The sequence below is a fragment of the Punica granatum genome, chromosome 2 (genome assembly GCF_007655135.1).
Source record: "Punica granatum isolate Tunisia-2019 chromosome 2, ASM765513v2, whole genome shotgun sequence".
In the NCBI taxonomy this organism is placed as follows: domain Eukaryota; kingdom Viridiplantae; phylum Streptophyta; class Magnoliopsida; order Myrtales; family Lythraceae; genus Punica; species Punica granatum.
Window position 1 is genome coordinate 43,799,538 of NC_045128.1, and position 16,216 is coordinate 43,815,753.

A 16,216-nucleotide genomic window follows, 5' to 3' on the forward strand; every position below is an offset into this window, starting at 1 on the left:
CAATAGCGAGCTTCATTGATGACGCAACGGAATTAATTGCAATCTGTTGATTCACGCATGAATACCAAAAGACAATCTTCTATCACATGTTAATTCTACGAATACCATGGAATATGCATCAAACTTGAATCAAATCCGAGATTGGACGAAATAGCACGGTAGCTCCAAAACTTTATTGATAATCCGAAAATAACTGTCTTTAACCCTAGGATTTTACAAATCTTAAATAGGAATTAAAATGCTTAAATTACAGGAAAAACATAAACTTTTCCTAAAATTGCAAAAACGTCATAATAACATTAAAATGCCTATTTGAGGTCCTAAACGATGGAATTCGCCTTAAATCTCATAATTTCACAGCCAATGGCAGTGAGTTGTGCTTTTGAGACCGTTTTCCTCAAAACATGGTCGTCAAAACGTATTTTTCTTCAGGTAGCGACTTGCTGTTACTTCTAACGCATCAATTGATTTGGTGGGTCTTCTTATGTCTTTGTACTCCTTATCAACTTATAACAATTGCAAGTCTTGGTTCAATAATGGCTACTAACTGCAAATTCTACATCCTTAGATATATTTGAATCAAAACAGGACATGCCTCAGCTTTCATCTCTCTTTCTATGGGCTTATGTCTCGATCTTTTTTGAGGAGGGATTGAGCGATCAAATATTTTGAGGAGGCCGTATGGAGGATGGCAAGCATGAAGAAGAAAGCAATAGAGGTTTTGAGCTGTATCTTTGGTCAGCAAATCATCTTATCAAAGGGAATTGGAATTTTCGACCATGTCAAAGCTCACAAAGAAGAATGAAGGAGTATAAAACTCTGCATAATGTTGGTTTGGCTCCTATGCTTGAAAAGCCACATAATGTGGGCAGAGGAGGAGCCATTCCACCACACTCCCCTCCCCCCACCCCCGCCCCTGCGCGCGCGTTAACTCTCCTTTTTCTAATATTGATATGCAATGGCATCACATAATGTGGTAGAGGAATTTCCTCTACCCCCCACCCCTATTAACTCTCCAATTCTAATCTTGATATAAAATGGCATCATACGTAGCAACTAATGTGGCGCCAACTTAGCATTATATGACGGTATTATAACGGAAGCATTACAATAGAAAAGCATCTAAAGGTAAATTATGAAAATAAAAAAATAATGAAATCTAGAGGATCAAAAATCATATTTTTCCCTTTAATTTATCGTGCTTTTCAAAGTCTGATAGACTCTTTTTAAGGAATTCCCCCCACGTTGATAAGAAGCTCATTGGGCTGTGACTGTGAGCATTGGGACGTGGGCCGAACACATTTTAAATAGTCGTCGCATTACAGGAATTTGAATAGAAGAAACCTGACCCAAGACTCGATATGGCGGGTTAGGTTCCAGCTCTCGACATGTTTTTTTTTCCTTTCACTCTCCTTTGCTTTAAGTATTTTTAAGTACCCTTTCTCTTTGGCTCTATTTTTAGTTTGATAAAAAAATATCTTTGTTTTTAGTTTAAGAGAAAGTTCAGTGCAATGATATCCATAATTTAATTGGTAAAATATGCGTGCGGCGGTGTTCGTGGGTAAAGTTTGGGACGACTTTATCCTTTTTCCAAATCCAAACCCTTTAAGGAGGGTATATTCTCAAACCCGTCCCAAACCCTCTAAGAATTCGCGAGAAATATCTCAAACCATTCCAAATAATTTAATGGGTTTTCACTGAGAACTCTCTTGCCATTAAGGCACTCCATATCCATTGTAGAAAAAACTAAATATAACCTAAATAGTAGCCACAACAAACGAAACGCATGAGTCTATTGAATAAAAGCATCGATTAAATTAAACGAGTTTCAAGAAGTCAAATTCCTCCAACACAATTTAAAATAATTTCGAACAATTCACTCCATTAAAAGAACTAAACTCATTTAAACACATATATATATATATCCATAAACTTAATCCTCTACAAGCTCCTTAATCAGGGTACTTTACTAATTTTAAGGTTAACGGGGTTTAGGATCGATTGTCAAGCAAAAAATCAAACCCTTCCTAAACCTTACAGGATTTTGACGAAAAATTCATAAATCTTTTTCATGATCCAACGGACAAAATCCTTTTATTACCCATTAGAGTCTCGATAGGATTAAAATCCGTTCACTGAAACCCACGAACATCCTTCATTAATCATCTTATTTGACCCCGCAATAGATGGGTGTGTAGTGTAGGCAGAATATTCGAATAAATTTAAACAAATATTTCAATTTCCCGGAAATAAAGAAGATAGCCATATAAATTTTTTTTTGTGTATATATATAGTCTTTGGAAATAGAAAGAAGAGAAAAAGGAAAAGAAAAATCTTAAGGGGGGAGGCAAAGGTAGGAAGGATGGGAAGCAAACAAGGCCTTGTAGTTTGGCACCAAGTGTACGTTGGAAGCGAGATGCACATGACACTCCCATTCCCGTTCCCATTCACATCATCTCTCTCTCTCTCGTGAATCGACTATCGAGTCGAAGAAGAAGATGATCGAAAGCCGTGACTCAGAGAGAGAGAGAGAGAGAGAGGGGCAGTCAATCATCACTCAAAGTTGATATAATAAATCTGTGGATGTGGTGGCTGCTGATTGATTCCTGATTTCGTCAAAACAACTTCCATTGCCTCGGATCTTTCCTCCACTCTCCACTACTCCCTCTCCTCTCCTCTCCTCTCAGCTTCCACTTGCACTTCACACAAGAGTGACAGCGGGAGACGGTCGGAGCTCTGAGCTACCTATAACGATCACCGACGATGACCTTCTCTCTCCGCCTCAACGCTCCTCCACCTCTCTTACCTCGCTCTCCCACTCCCCGCCTCAACAAGCTCCTTCATCCATCCACTCCGCCGCCCCTTTCCTCACTCTCTCCCCACCTCCTCACCGGACCGGCTCTCAGGACACACTCCTCCATCGTCAGGGCCTCTTCCTCTCCCGCTGCCATCGCTGAGCCTGAAGGCATCAAGGTCTCCTCTCCATTCTCTCTCTCTCTCTCTCTCTCTCTTCATTCTGAGCTCATCACTTGGTTCTTTGCCGCCGCTGCCATTCACCTGATGCTATATGCTTTGTTCTCGTCATTTCATTTATTAGATTAATTCAGTTCCGACGACGCCAATTGAAGGTCAGAAGACTGGAACGAGCGGTCTCCGGAAGAAGGTGCCGTCCCAAACTCACTCTGCCTTTTTAATGACTTCATTCACTACTTTCTTCCCCATTTTACTTACCTTGTGTGGGCGCGTGTCCCCGAAGAAATCAGCGTTATCAACTCTGTGTAAATTTATCCATTAAAAAAATAAATAAATAAACTCTGTAAATTTGTCTAGCGTAGCTCTATAACTTCTTATAATTACTAGGTCGGGCCATGCTCATGAGAGCAAAATGCACGTTCAGTATAAATTTCTATTCTCCTTTTCTTTGTAGAGTAGGGAAGTGAATGCATCCATCAATATTATCAGTTCTTTAAGTGTTGTATAAACCTTGCCTGCTTGTGCCTTGCTCTTGGTCTTACGGCTTTTACTCCCTTGACCACCGAAATATTCACAATGCTCGTGTTATTCTATCGCAGGTTAAGGTTTTTATGCAAGAAAATTACCTCGCAAACTGGATCCAGGTTACACATGTTCCTCCTTCCCTAATGCCATAGTTTCATCCTCATTTTGCCTGTGGCAGTTTACCTGATCGACTAATTGCAGGCGCTGTTCAATTCGCTGGCACCGGAAGATTACAAGAATGGGCTGTTAGTTTTGGGAGGCGATGGCCGATATTTCAATAAGGAAGCAGCGCAGGTGCTTAGCCATCTTTTACTTACATTTTTCACTGCTATGAATTACGTAGCCATACCTGCTTTTGATTTAGTTCACTCTTTTCCTCGGTCATGTTCTATCCATCAGGATTAAATCTTCGTCTGTGTAATGCAGATAATCATAAAAATTGCTGCAGGCAACGGCGTTGGAAAGATCTTGGTTGGGCAGTAAGTATCTGTACTTCTGAAAATATAGATATTTATGAAGGAACTTTGGGCGGATGAATGGGGATTGAACCACCCTGACTTTCTTTAATCAGAGTACTTGCTGTAGATAGATGATCAAACTTTGTGAGATTTTCTAATCCCCACATGCATGGTGTGCAGAATTTGTTTATAAGCTTCAGATCATGTTTGGTGGGTGGCTCAGTTCTTAGTTAATACCTGATTATTAGTAGATATGCTTGACGCACGCCCTATAACTTGTCCAGGTGGTTAATACACACGATCTGGGGTCTGCTTAGTTGATCTGATGGCCTTTTGAATGAGGACCCCTACATTTCCCTGAACTCTTCTGATTGTCATCAGTGAAGATTGAGCTTGAGCCTATTGAAAATACGATTTTCTTCTGCATCAAAAATTGAAGATGTCCCTAGGCTCTGCTTTTACAAGAAAGTTGGTTAGTTAGTGGGGTCAGTCGTTAAAGACAATAGATAAACAGTTTTAGTTTCTAGATAAAATACATTGGTCTTTTCTTTTTCATTAGATTCTCTCGAGTTATGCGATTAGAAAGAAACTTTAGATGCCACTTTTAAGTTACGTTCTCATGATGGAAACTGAATATTTGATTTTATTGATGCAGGGATGGAATTATGTCAACACCTGCTGTTTCTGCTGTAATAAGAAATAGAAAGGTAATCATGTCTTGTAGTTATCCTCTTCTGATGCTATTCATGATATCCTACCAAAACCCTCCAAAGCTCTTATCTTTTCCTGATACCCCCCTTCCCCCCTGTGCTGTGCATTCAATTTGGCAGGCCAATGGTGGATTTATCATGAGTGCCAGCCACAATCCTGGTGGGCCTGAATATGATTGGGGTATCAAGGTGAACTCATGATGCTCTACTGTATGTAAAATCTATAAACAAACGATGCTTTGAATAACTTTTCTTAGAGTCATCTATGTTTCTGATTTTTGGACATGCATCAGTGTATTTAAACTAGTTCTAGTAAACCGTGGCATGATAACTTGGGACTTGGATATTTTCGAGAGCATATTTCTCTACAACAGTTATTGTTGTATTACTGAACCTCATCATTATGGCTTCTTATGTCCAGTTCAATTACAGTAGTGGACAACCTGCACCTGAGTCAATCACAGACAAGATTTACGGAAACACGCTGTCTGTGAGTATCTGAAAGCATATATAACCTTTTTCTTTTTCTTTTTTTTCAGTTCTTGATTTGAGCTCCTTTACTTATGCTGTAATTGAATATATGTTTCACATTCATGTAAACTTCGAATCTTATAAGACATAGTTATGATGTTCTTAGTCTTTACTAACCTGTATTCTCTCTTCATAATGATCAATTTGTTACTTATATATCAATTATTGGCCTGGTACAGTGTATCAATTCCCCTGGACGCTTTGAGGTTCCATGATCTGCTAATATTTTTTGTTTTGAGTGTTTTGACTTGGACTGTATATCAAATTAAGATGGAATAATCTGATGTCACCTTGTGAATATGATGCTGTTTCCATCACAGCTATTATAGCAGCATGTCCGTTGAAATATTGATATCTCTCTGACACATGCAGATATCTGAGATAAAGATCGCAGACATTCCTGACGTAAATCTTTCTCTGCCTGGAATCACAAAATATGGAAATTTCAGTGTAGAAGTGATTGATCCTGTCTCTGATTATCTGGAGCTAATGAAGGTATAACTATGGAACGAAACTTGGGCTAATATTTCCTGTAACATCAATCTTTGTGAGATAATCATTAACAAAGTGTTGGACCATTGCAGAGTGTATTTGATTTCCCACTTATCAAGAATCTTCTCTCTCGCCCTGATTTTAGGTATTGATATGTTGAAAGTATGTCCTAGTTTATTTAATCATAATGGATTCCCATATTATATGGCTTGTGATTTTGATGAATGAGATCAAGACTATTGGCATTAACCTACTTTATGTTTATATTAATGTAGGTTTTTGACCTTTTATGTTTACATTATTTCAGGTTTGTCTTTGATGCCATGCATGCAGTCACTGGTGCTTATGCAAAACCGATCTTTGTGGATAAGCTCGGAGCCAGTCCGGTACCTATGCCATGAACTATGCAATTTGGTCATCCCATTTCATGGCAAATACATATTGAAATTATGGTTCCTAACTGTTTCTGTTGTACAATATCAAGGATTCAATTTCAAATGGAGTTCCTTTGGAAGATTTTGGGCATGGTCATCCAGACCCCAATCTTACGTAAGCAAGCAATCCTGGTCAAATTTGAGATCATTTGTTTATAATTATAAAACCTAATTGTGATTTATGTGGTATTGATAGTTATGCTAAGGACTTGGTCAATATTATGTATGGTAATAATGCCCCCGATTTTGGAGCTGCAAGTGATGGTATGTTAAGATGTCTTTCAGCGTCTTTTGATGCAATCATCATCTGTGGTTTGATTCAACTATCGGAGTTTCAAAACTCTTATTCAGCTGGCAATTTTTTGTTCAGGATCTATTCTCTGCTAAGAAAACATTTTTATCAGATAGCATCTATCATCATATGATTGGAGGGGGAGTTTATTATAAAGAAGAAAATAATCTGGGTGAGTTTCATGAAGTACAAGTTTTGAAATTGAGAATTTTGTACAGGAGATGGAGACAGAAACATGATTTTGGGTAAAGGTTTTTTTGTCACTCCTTCAGACTCTGTTGCAATTATTGCAGCAAATGCACAAGCTGCTATTCCTTACTTTCAGGGTGGTCCTAAGGTAATAAATCTGGCTATTTTTCCAAATTTAGTTTCTCTTGTAGTCGAAAACCTAATTCCCCGATAGCAAAATAATTAAAACAAAATGATCACAGGGTCTTGCTAGATCGATGCCAACTAGTGGTTCGCTAGATCGGGTCACTCAGAAGTTGAATCTTCCTTTCTTTGAGGTCTGGCCACGTGTCCTTTTGTCATATAAAGATGCAATTTAGCGGAAAATTCTATCCATGTGATGCTGAATTTGCATGTTCAGGTTCCGACAGGTTGGAAATTCTTTGGAAATCTGATGGATGCTGGGAAATTGTCTATCTGCGGGGAAGAAAGTTTCGGAACTGGTTCAGATCACATACGTGAGAAGGATGGTATATGGTAATGCGTGAGCTTTTGCTTCTTCGCTGATTATTTCAGTCAACTGTTTCATTAGCATTTGACTCTGTTCCCTGAAAGACTCCTGTTGCATGTTGCCTAGAGTTTACTTTTATGGATAAGTAGCAGAGCCGCCTATTAAATTAGAGATTCCATCATGAACTAAAATCTTATTATGTTTACACATGATGAAAAATCCCATTCTTGTCAATCTTACAATTCACAAATTGTGATTTTTAACAGTATAATGGCTGGCCAAGAGTGGCCGAATCTGTTTCTAGTAAAAAACAAAATTACAATAACCCCAGGGATGTTTGTGAAACAATGACATGCTTTGAGCATGAGGTTCCACTGATAAATTTAGGCAGCATAGAGGCAATTGTATGTTCTAAACAAAGCAATCTCATTGTCACATGGGGCCCACTCCTTACTCAACTTATCCCAGCATTTAGATCAGAGCTGCTAAGGACTGGCATAGGTGTGATTACGGTAGCATCTTCTTCTAATATGCAAGTTTGTTATTATCATGCTACTGTCCAGAAGAACTCATTTTATTATTATTATTATTATTATTTATTTTTTTTATTAGGGCCGTATTGGCTTGGCTTTCAATTTTAGCATTCCGCAACAAAGACAAAAAGCCAGGGGAGAAATTAGTGTCTGTCTCTGATGTTGTGAAGGAGCACTGGGCAACTTATGGCAGAAATTTCTTTTCTAGATATGACTACGAGGCAAGTGCATTGCTCCAAATCTCTATTCATTCTAGATAATGATTCCGATTTCTATAATTCTCAAGGTTAGAATCTTACGGGGTTTTGTAAGCTGTTCAGGAATGTGAATCTGAAGGGGCCAACAAAATGATTGATTATCTTAGAGATCTGGTCTCAAAGAGCAAGGCAGGTGAAAAGTATGGTAAGGTCCCAGACTTCTCTCATTCTTTACAAGCACTACCGCAATTAAGAGGTACTGAAAGTATCATCCTCTTGCAGGTAGTTATGTCCTTCAGTTTGCTGATGATTTCACATACACTGATCCTGTGAGTCCAGTCCCGTCTATATTTGGTCATTTGCTTGATTGTTCTTTGTTAATGAATGTTGGACTGTGACTTTGTTATCATGGATCCCTCTCATATCGATAATTCATACAACTATTTCAGGTGGATGGAAGCGTAGCATCTAAGCAAGGTGTGCGGTTTGTATTTACAGATGGATCAAGGATCATCTATCGATTATCAGTAAGTCCTTACACGTATAATTCACCTCTTTCCTCTACCGTGTTTTGGTTGGAGATTGAATGTTTAGAGCTTCGTAAAAAGCACGTTTCTTGTTCATTCAGGGAACCGGTTCAGCAGGTGCAACTGTTAGGATATACATCGAGCAATTCGAGCCTGATGTCTCCAAACACGACATGGATGCTCAGATAGCACTAAAGCCACTGATAGGTAGTCACATATTTCAACCAAGATAGGACTTTCTTATAACTTAAGAATTAGATCAGTTTATGATGATTCGTGTGGTCATCTTGTAGATCTGGCTTTGTCGATATCGAAGCTGAAGGATTTCACTGGAAGGGAGAAGCCCACAGTTATCACATAAACCATGGAAGCCCTGTTCAATTCCTTCCAAAGTTATCATCTGAAGCTCTAGGAAGGCTTCTTTTCATAAAGAAGACGCCTTTGTACGGAGCTGTGGCGTTGGTCTCCTGCTGAAGTTAAAAGGAAGTGGCTGGAGTTTCATCATTTTTGCCTTGAGATATGCATATTTAGTACTTTCCATTTCCTAATGTGCTGTAAATGAACCTACTTGAGAAAAATGTAAGCAACTGTGCAACTGTAAATTATAAATATTAGAGAATCTAGCCATACTTGTTATGGAGCTTCTGCAGCTGAATAAAAGAAGAATCAGCAGTCTGCTGTAAAATAATCTCATGTGAATTTTCTGCTGTAACAGACTTCCTTCTTTAACTGGTTGCATCGAGCCGCCATTGCTTATCAGGAATACAATGTTTTGAATGGATACCTTCTACATAAAGCTGTCTTGAAATTCTCTCTCCCCCTCCCCCAATTTCTGATTTGTGACGGAACATTTTGCTTTCAATCATGTCGTGTTCTCCGTTCGGTGGTCAGTGTTAGATGATTCTACTGACTGACTTTCCATAGGGTTGTTGGACTGACTCATTCAGGCATCGTTGCAGGGAGGGAAGAAAGAGGAAAAACAGACGAGCTGAAGTTGAGGAGCATGTTAAGGTAGAACTCAAGTCCTTGAAACTGATCAGACAAAAGAACCCGCATGATCACGAAAGATGATGAAAACAATCCAATATCGCCAGATTCCCGACCGGAAAATATGGGAGCTGAGTGTTCAACTAAGACAAGGCCAGAGGGCTACCATTTGTAATAATGCCCACAAAAGGACTTTTGTCCTCAAATGTAAGTCTCTCTCTCTCTCTCTCTCTCTGTGTCTCTGTTTGAGTTGTAATTTACAGAAAAAGATCTGAGTATCATAAAAATAATATATTCGAACCCGCACATTCCTGGTGGATATGTTGTTTCAACGAGTTCTTTTAATCTCAATTCTTGTAGCTCAAAGTCACATCACTGACCGGGACGCACTACTGCTAGTCTTCATAACATGAGATGAGACTGTTTTTGTCCTTTAGGAGACAGCAAATAGCATCTGTCATGCTCCTCAGAAAGTCCCCTTACTTTTCTTTATCAGGACATGACGTATTGTCTACTCTACTTGCCCTTCGGGCTTCAACTGCTCCGACCAATACAGCATTCTTTGCATTCAGCGAAAAATAAAAAATAATAATAAATACAGCATTCTTTGCACACAGCATGAGATGATAAATGTTCTTTCTGGGGATATGGTATCCACCCCCTTTCAACCTGCAAGTTGATTTCTTCTGCAAAAAGGTCTTCGGTTTTCAGTTCCTCAACGGTTATGCCAAAATCCAATTTTGACCCTTCAATTATCCTACTCACTACCCTTTATGCAAATTAGTTCTCTTTAGGCATCGACGGATTACACAAGCAGGACAGGAGTTATAGGACTGCATTTTTCAATCCATAATAATTTAGACGGGAAGGCATCCGAGTTTTGTCGGATTTCCAGAGCTGAAGTATGCGATACAATTCTTAAGAAGTATTGACATCACCGAGGGTGATGTGACTGAGAGATGAGAACATAACACATGGGCGGTGCGATGCTCATTATGGTGCCTTTCTCATTTATGTGCGAGCTTAGTATCGAGATGATGGTATTGGTATCGCTGCTCTATGAAATAGTATCTTTTTCCCGGCGATGCTTTTTTAATTGGTGTGAATTCCTACAAGGAGATCAGGCCTTCGTTTCTTTGAAGAACCAAATCGAATAAGGAATCATATCTGCTCCCCAATTTCTGATGCTGCTTGCTGAGTCGCCCTTAAAGCTAGCTCCACCACTGCTGATATGCCCACCAGCCCAAACAACCAACACCTCAGGCACGTGAAAAAGTTGGATGTGTTGTAGCAGGGCCCCTCCTGATCAAATTATGTGTTTCTATCTATTATACTTTCAGGGATAACAAAAACAGGGCTAAGGGAAACCCAGAATATTCAGGAGAAAAAAGAAAAAAAAAAAGAAGGGGGGAAACCCATGGTTTGTCCATTTCGATAATGCTGCAAAGCAAGAGAGAGAAATAAGAGATCTAAACCTTGTTGGGTCTATCTATCTATCTATCTACCAGTAAATATTAAGTGGGTATGTTCTCTCTTATCTCTCTAACTTTATGTTTGCATGGCAATTTGTGACAACTCCACCATCATGTTAGTTGTCTCTCAGCTAGTGAGGTGGACCTTTGATGTCTCCTCTCTCTCTCTCTCTCTCTCCCTCTCTCCCCCCGACTCCAACCTTTCCCAACCTGTCTTCTTGGGAGGAAGTTATAACTGTTATGCATGTGTAATAACCTATTAGAAAACAACTACATTTAATTTTTGTAGAACAAGGTGACTTAAAACTTGATTTCACTGCTATATAGCATTAATTTCCCGTGCATGCATTTGACTGACTGATCGATATTGGCGGTCGATATTAGTTGCAATGTTGCCACCCTGGTCACACGTTCCGCTCGTCGCGTCTTTCTGTCAGTATGGTGTCTGCGATATTTCCAGGACGAATATATGAGACAGACAGACAGACAGACATTATCTGAGCCGAGGTTCTGAGGATAGGTTTCCCCAATCATGTATACACAATATCCACATATGATAAATTTGTATATCCAAGATCGTATATACCCTATATAGAAAACAGCACGCAAAGCCACTCACCAGCTTTCCTTTCCGTGAACCTACTGAAAACAGAATGTCTGTTTCTTTACTCTTTTATCTTTTTTTGTGGGGTTTGTGTGGGAGTTTTGAAGAGGAGTGACTACTTTGCCTTTGGTCAGTGGAGCACTGTGTCTGTCAGCTAAACAGAAAAAAAGCAAATAGAATTCCATATTATGATGAGATCAATATTCCCCACAAGATCTTGTCGGGTTCAGTGTGTGTGTTAGTATGATCATCACATCAGTTAGCACCCCCATGCCTCTGTTTATCTGTTTAATATGATGGAGATTGTTTTGGTCCGTTGGAGATATCGCCGATTATAACTTCTTCTTCTTCTTGGTATTACCATTATTATTGTTGTTGATTATAACTGTGGCCGTTTTTTCTGATGCTGACAATCATTTGGCACAGAAAAGGAAAGAAGGTTGGTGCTGTCAGAGATCAGTGCATTATAGACATGTACATATGAGTCTCGCTTAGTCGGTGTGTCCTCGACTCTGTTTTCTCCGCTGTCCACTGATGAAACAAACTGGGGATTTCTCTTTCTTAATTGACTTTTGATAGTGCGATCCATGTACTTAATACGGGATAGAAAACTCCACTTGTTTTCTTTGGTCATACATTCTACTGGGTATATAGCAGCTCTCATGTCCACGAGTTGATTTCCATCTTGATGCTGGTGGGATGATGCCCTGAGCTAGGAAACAGTCCATAATCTTAAGGTGGTGTCTGTTTGTACCTAAAATTATTAAGTGCCGAAATTTGAACTTCTCGAGTTTAAGTTTTGTGAATGAAGAAAACTTGGCTAGAATTGAATTACTTATAAGACTTTTGAATATTAAGATACAAAATTAAAAAAAAAAAGAGTAAGCAAAAGTTGAAATTTTTGATAATATATTTATATGGCAGACAATATGTTTAATTTATTTGGACCCAACACTTTTTTATGTTATATTATATTTTCATAATTTTATAGAGATAAAAAATAAAATTAGAACAAGGACAAATCGGGATCGATCTGAGCAGAGGGAGGGACGGAGCAGCGAGGCTCAGTCATCAAACACCATGGCCACCGTCGAGGTCGTCAGCAAGCGCAGAGACTGACGGTGACATCTTTGGGGGATGGTGGCCAGGAACGGAGCCTCCACCATCCCCGATCTCCTCTCTTTGTGGTCGTGAACCTTCTCTATGGCGGCGGTGCTAGGCATCAGAGCCACACTGCCCAAATTCGCTCCTCTCAATCTCTCTCTCACTCTTCGAAATCAAAGAGTGATGGGGAGATTATGTTGTGATAGCTCCAAACTAGGCCACCACCGCCCAGACGAGGTCGCATGTAACTCTTAAAGCTGCCAACAGCCTCGTCTGGATGGTGGTGGTAGGGGTTGGAGCCTCCACTGCCCCCCTCTCCAAGTCGTCGCTTTCTCACTCTTGTCCCTGAATGAGACCAATCTGTAAATGAATTAGCTTTTAATAATTTAAAAATTGAAGAAAAGAGATGAAAATTAAGAAAGGACATATACAGGGATGACGAACCCAGGATTCTGGTCGGGGGGAGTCTTTAGGGGGTAAAAGGGAAGTGATTTTGTCAAATTAGAGATGGCAAATACAAGTAATTTAATAAAATATAAAAGAAAATTTTATAATTTTTCATGTAGTGTCAAATTTTTTTTGAAGATGATTGCCACTCTCAGTCCTTTTGGTCAATCCCTTGAAGATATATGAAAGTATTAAGTAAAATGACAAAATATCGACGGGAAGTGTGTTGTCCTTCGTGGGAGGAGGAAGATAGCAATAGCTAATTTGATTGCAAATAAAGATAATGATGGATATTTGAGTGTGTGCATGTGGGTTTATAGTTCCATGCAACTATAGAATATAGAATACAATAGAATAAAATGGAGGTCAACTGAATTAAAGATGGGAAAAGACACCTTTACATACAGAGACACACACACACTAACCCTCTGTGCTTCTTCAAGCCCATAATAAGACCAAAATCCCCCCTAACTCAAGTGCTCCTACACACGTTTCCCACTTTCTGAGACATCCCCACTTCCCATAAGATCCATCTCACTGCCTTCTTAATCTCACGCATTCGTATCTGCCCCTCAATTGATCCCTAATCTCAATATATTGACTAAATTATATAAGTAAATATTTGGTGAGTATTACTCGTTTATCTAGATGTGTAACATCCAATTAAAATATTTGAAAGTGGAAAATTGGCCTTACAATTGAATATTTTCTCAAATTATATAGTTGATAACTTCCTATCAATCGTTGACCAATCGCCGACACGGAGCTGAGCCACCGATCTAGTTCCCACTCCTATAATGCTCTCTCTCTCTCTCTCTCTCTAAATTATACGCCACCCTCTCGATGATCTCTCGTGATCATTGAGGGCAGGTTCGGTTTCGAGCAACTATGCATATAAGACCGTAGCTAGCTAGCTAGAAAGCATGTCCTCTCAAATGGTGGCATGCTATTGACGAGGAGAAATGGGTACTTCGTCTAGTTTGAGCCCAGATAAGCAAGAGGCTTGCATATATATGTTAAAAAAGTAGGTGACAAATATATATTTTTATTGGAAATAAATAATTTATGGGATATGATAAATACATATATATATATATTTATAACATATGTAAATGTCTATATGCGCGGTTGAAAGGTCATACAGGTCCCGGCCGTTCTCTCTTTTAGAGATTCTCCGGACAAAAGTAGTACAGGAACGGGGCCAAACACATTTTTCAGCCCGTTAAACTTATATTTGTCCAGCTTTAAGTATTGACGACCTTATTACAAGGCATATACATATACAAAGAAGTGAAAGTTTTCGAATTTGATTATAAACTAATAACGAGTACAAGCACCGGTTTGGCATGCATTGCATGCATCTTGATGGCTAGAGAAAGAGATACAGAGAAGAGTCCTCGATTTTTATTTGAACAGACATTTCAGTTGTTTTATTTTCCTGATAAACTTATGTTCGAAACTTATGGATCCAATGCTATCAACAGATACACTCATATAGATCAAACACCATTGAATTTTTCATCTTTCTACTACTAGAATGACGTCCTCTAATAAAAAAATGAAAGGGAAAATAAAACGTATCGAAAATTTTAACCGATAAGATTCAGACTAATAAAATTGTTTTTTTTTAAACAGGTTTCTTTTTACTACGTTTTGTTCGTTTTTTTTTCCTCCTTAGGGAAATCTTGAACTATAGCAGCTGACCCACCATAAAATGAGGGTTTGTACGGGGACAAAACAGTCTTTTGCTGGATAATGATAGATTTGAAACCATGTAGTGTTGTCTTCAATTTTCTGATCTTTCTTTTCACTTATGGCTGTAACATCGAATCTACGTTGCCTCCGATCTTCTGATCTTGCCAATAATAGGATGTTATTTTTTTTCCTTTCGAAGTTATTTTCTTGACCATCTACCAAAATTAGTTAGATTGAATTTGTTCCATTTTAATTAAGAACCAAAATAAAGTTTTTTTTTTAAACGGGTTTCTTTTTACTACGTTTTGTCCCTTTTTTCTTTTTTCTCCTCAAGGAAATCTTGAACTGTAGCAGCTGACCCACCATAAAATGAGGGTTTTGTACGGGGAAACAACAGTCTTTTGCTGGATAATGATAGATTTGAAACCATATAGTGTTGTCTTCAATTTTCTGATCTTTCTTTCCACTTATGGCTGTACCATCGAATCTACGTTGTCTGCGATCTTCTGATCTTGCCAACAATGGGATTTTTATTCTTTTATTTTTTAATTTCGAAGTTATTTATTTTGACCTTCTACCAAAATTAGTTAGATTGAATTTGTTCCATTTTAATTAAGAACCAAATCCTTCCAAATATTCTACCAAGGATGCACCCACCTGATATTCCTCGAGCTTGCTTACCAAGGAATACGAGCCTCCGGGATATTGGCAAGTGAATCGAATGGTAACCGGACTGACCTAAATAGTAGGTTTTAGATATTGAACGACAGAATTGACCCAAAGTAAATTTCAAAGAGTCAAACAGACAGCAACATGACTGACCTTCCATTATGTGATCTACGCATATCTCGATCTCTCTCTAGCTATTTGCCCAGCAACACATCCTTTGCTTTCCTCACAAATTCAATTATTGATCAATCTTCTCGATCGGCCCATAATTAGAGGTAATATCTGATTTATTACATTTAATAAAATTAGTACACATGGTTCATCCCATCTCATATGGTCCATCAAAAAATACATTAACTATTACATTACATTATTGCATAGAGTAAATAGGCAATTTCGTCCATGACTTTCGCAAGTTGCATCAATTTCGTCCATGATTTATTTTTTGCATTAATTTCGTCCCCGACTTTGCACTTTTGCATCAATTTCGTTCCTAACTTTTCGGTTACATCAATTTTATCATCGACTTTGCACAGTTACATCAATTTAGTCTCTGACTTTGCGCAGTTACATTAGTTAATGCTATAGTTGCATCAATTCGGTCCTTGTGTGGGGTGGTTGCATCGATCAGGTCCTAATGCAACATCAATTTGGTCTCCTGCCACATCAATTTGGTCATGCCGTTAAATATGAATGCTAACGGTGTTAAATGGTATAAATTATTACATCAATTTGATCCTCGTGCTACATCAAATTAGCCCCTCATTCCCTCTTTCATTTCACTTTCTATGAGCTGAGCTTAAGACTCAGAGAGATCACCATCCTCCTACTTTGAGCCCATCAATGGCTTTTGCTCTAAAATCAAAACCTTCTACAGCCTTTGTCCT

General features: G+C 38.7%; 1 protein-coding gene across 2 annotated transcripts; it reads left to right on the top strand.

Annotated features, from left to right (window-relative positions):
• The first annotated feature begins 2,371 nt into the window (after positions 1-2,371).
• On the top strand, positions 2,372-9,143 carry LOC116196475 (phosphoglucomutase, chloroplastic). 2 transcript variants are annotated; one of them, XM_031526215.1, is made up of 22 exons: positions 2,378-2,973; positions 3,098-3,163; positions 3,573-3,617; positions 3,700-3,792; positions 3,925-3,977; positions 4,612-4,663; positions 4,787-4,855; positions 5,088-5,156; positions 5,570-5,692; positions 5,782-5,834; positions 5,997-6,075; positions 6,174-6,238; positions 6,320-6,387; positions 6,634-6,752; positions 6,847-6,921; positions 7,005-7,120; positions 7,707-7,848; positions 7,948-8,029; positions 8,107-8,153; positions 8,274-8,351; positions 8,453-8,558; positions 8,645-9,143. In XM_031526215.1, the coding sequence occupies exons 1-22, from the start codon at positions 2,764-2,766 to the stop codon at positions 8,710-8,712; spliced, it is 1,878 nt and encodes a 625-aa protein (XP_031382075.1). In that variant the 5' UTR covers positions 2,378-2,763; the 3' UTR covers positions 8,713-9,143. The 2 variants fall into 2 exon arrangements, 1 of the variants encoding a protein (XP_031382075.1); XR_004154832.1 differs by lacking the exon at positions 8,107-8,153 and having other exon boundaries at positions 2,372-2,973.
• Positions 9,144-16,216: the final 7,073 nt, after the last annotated feature.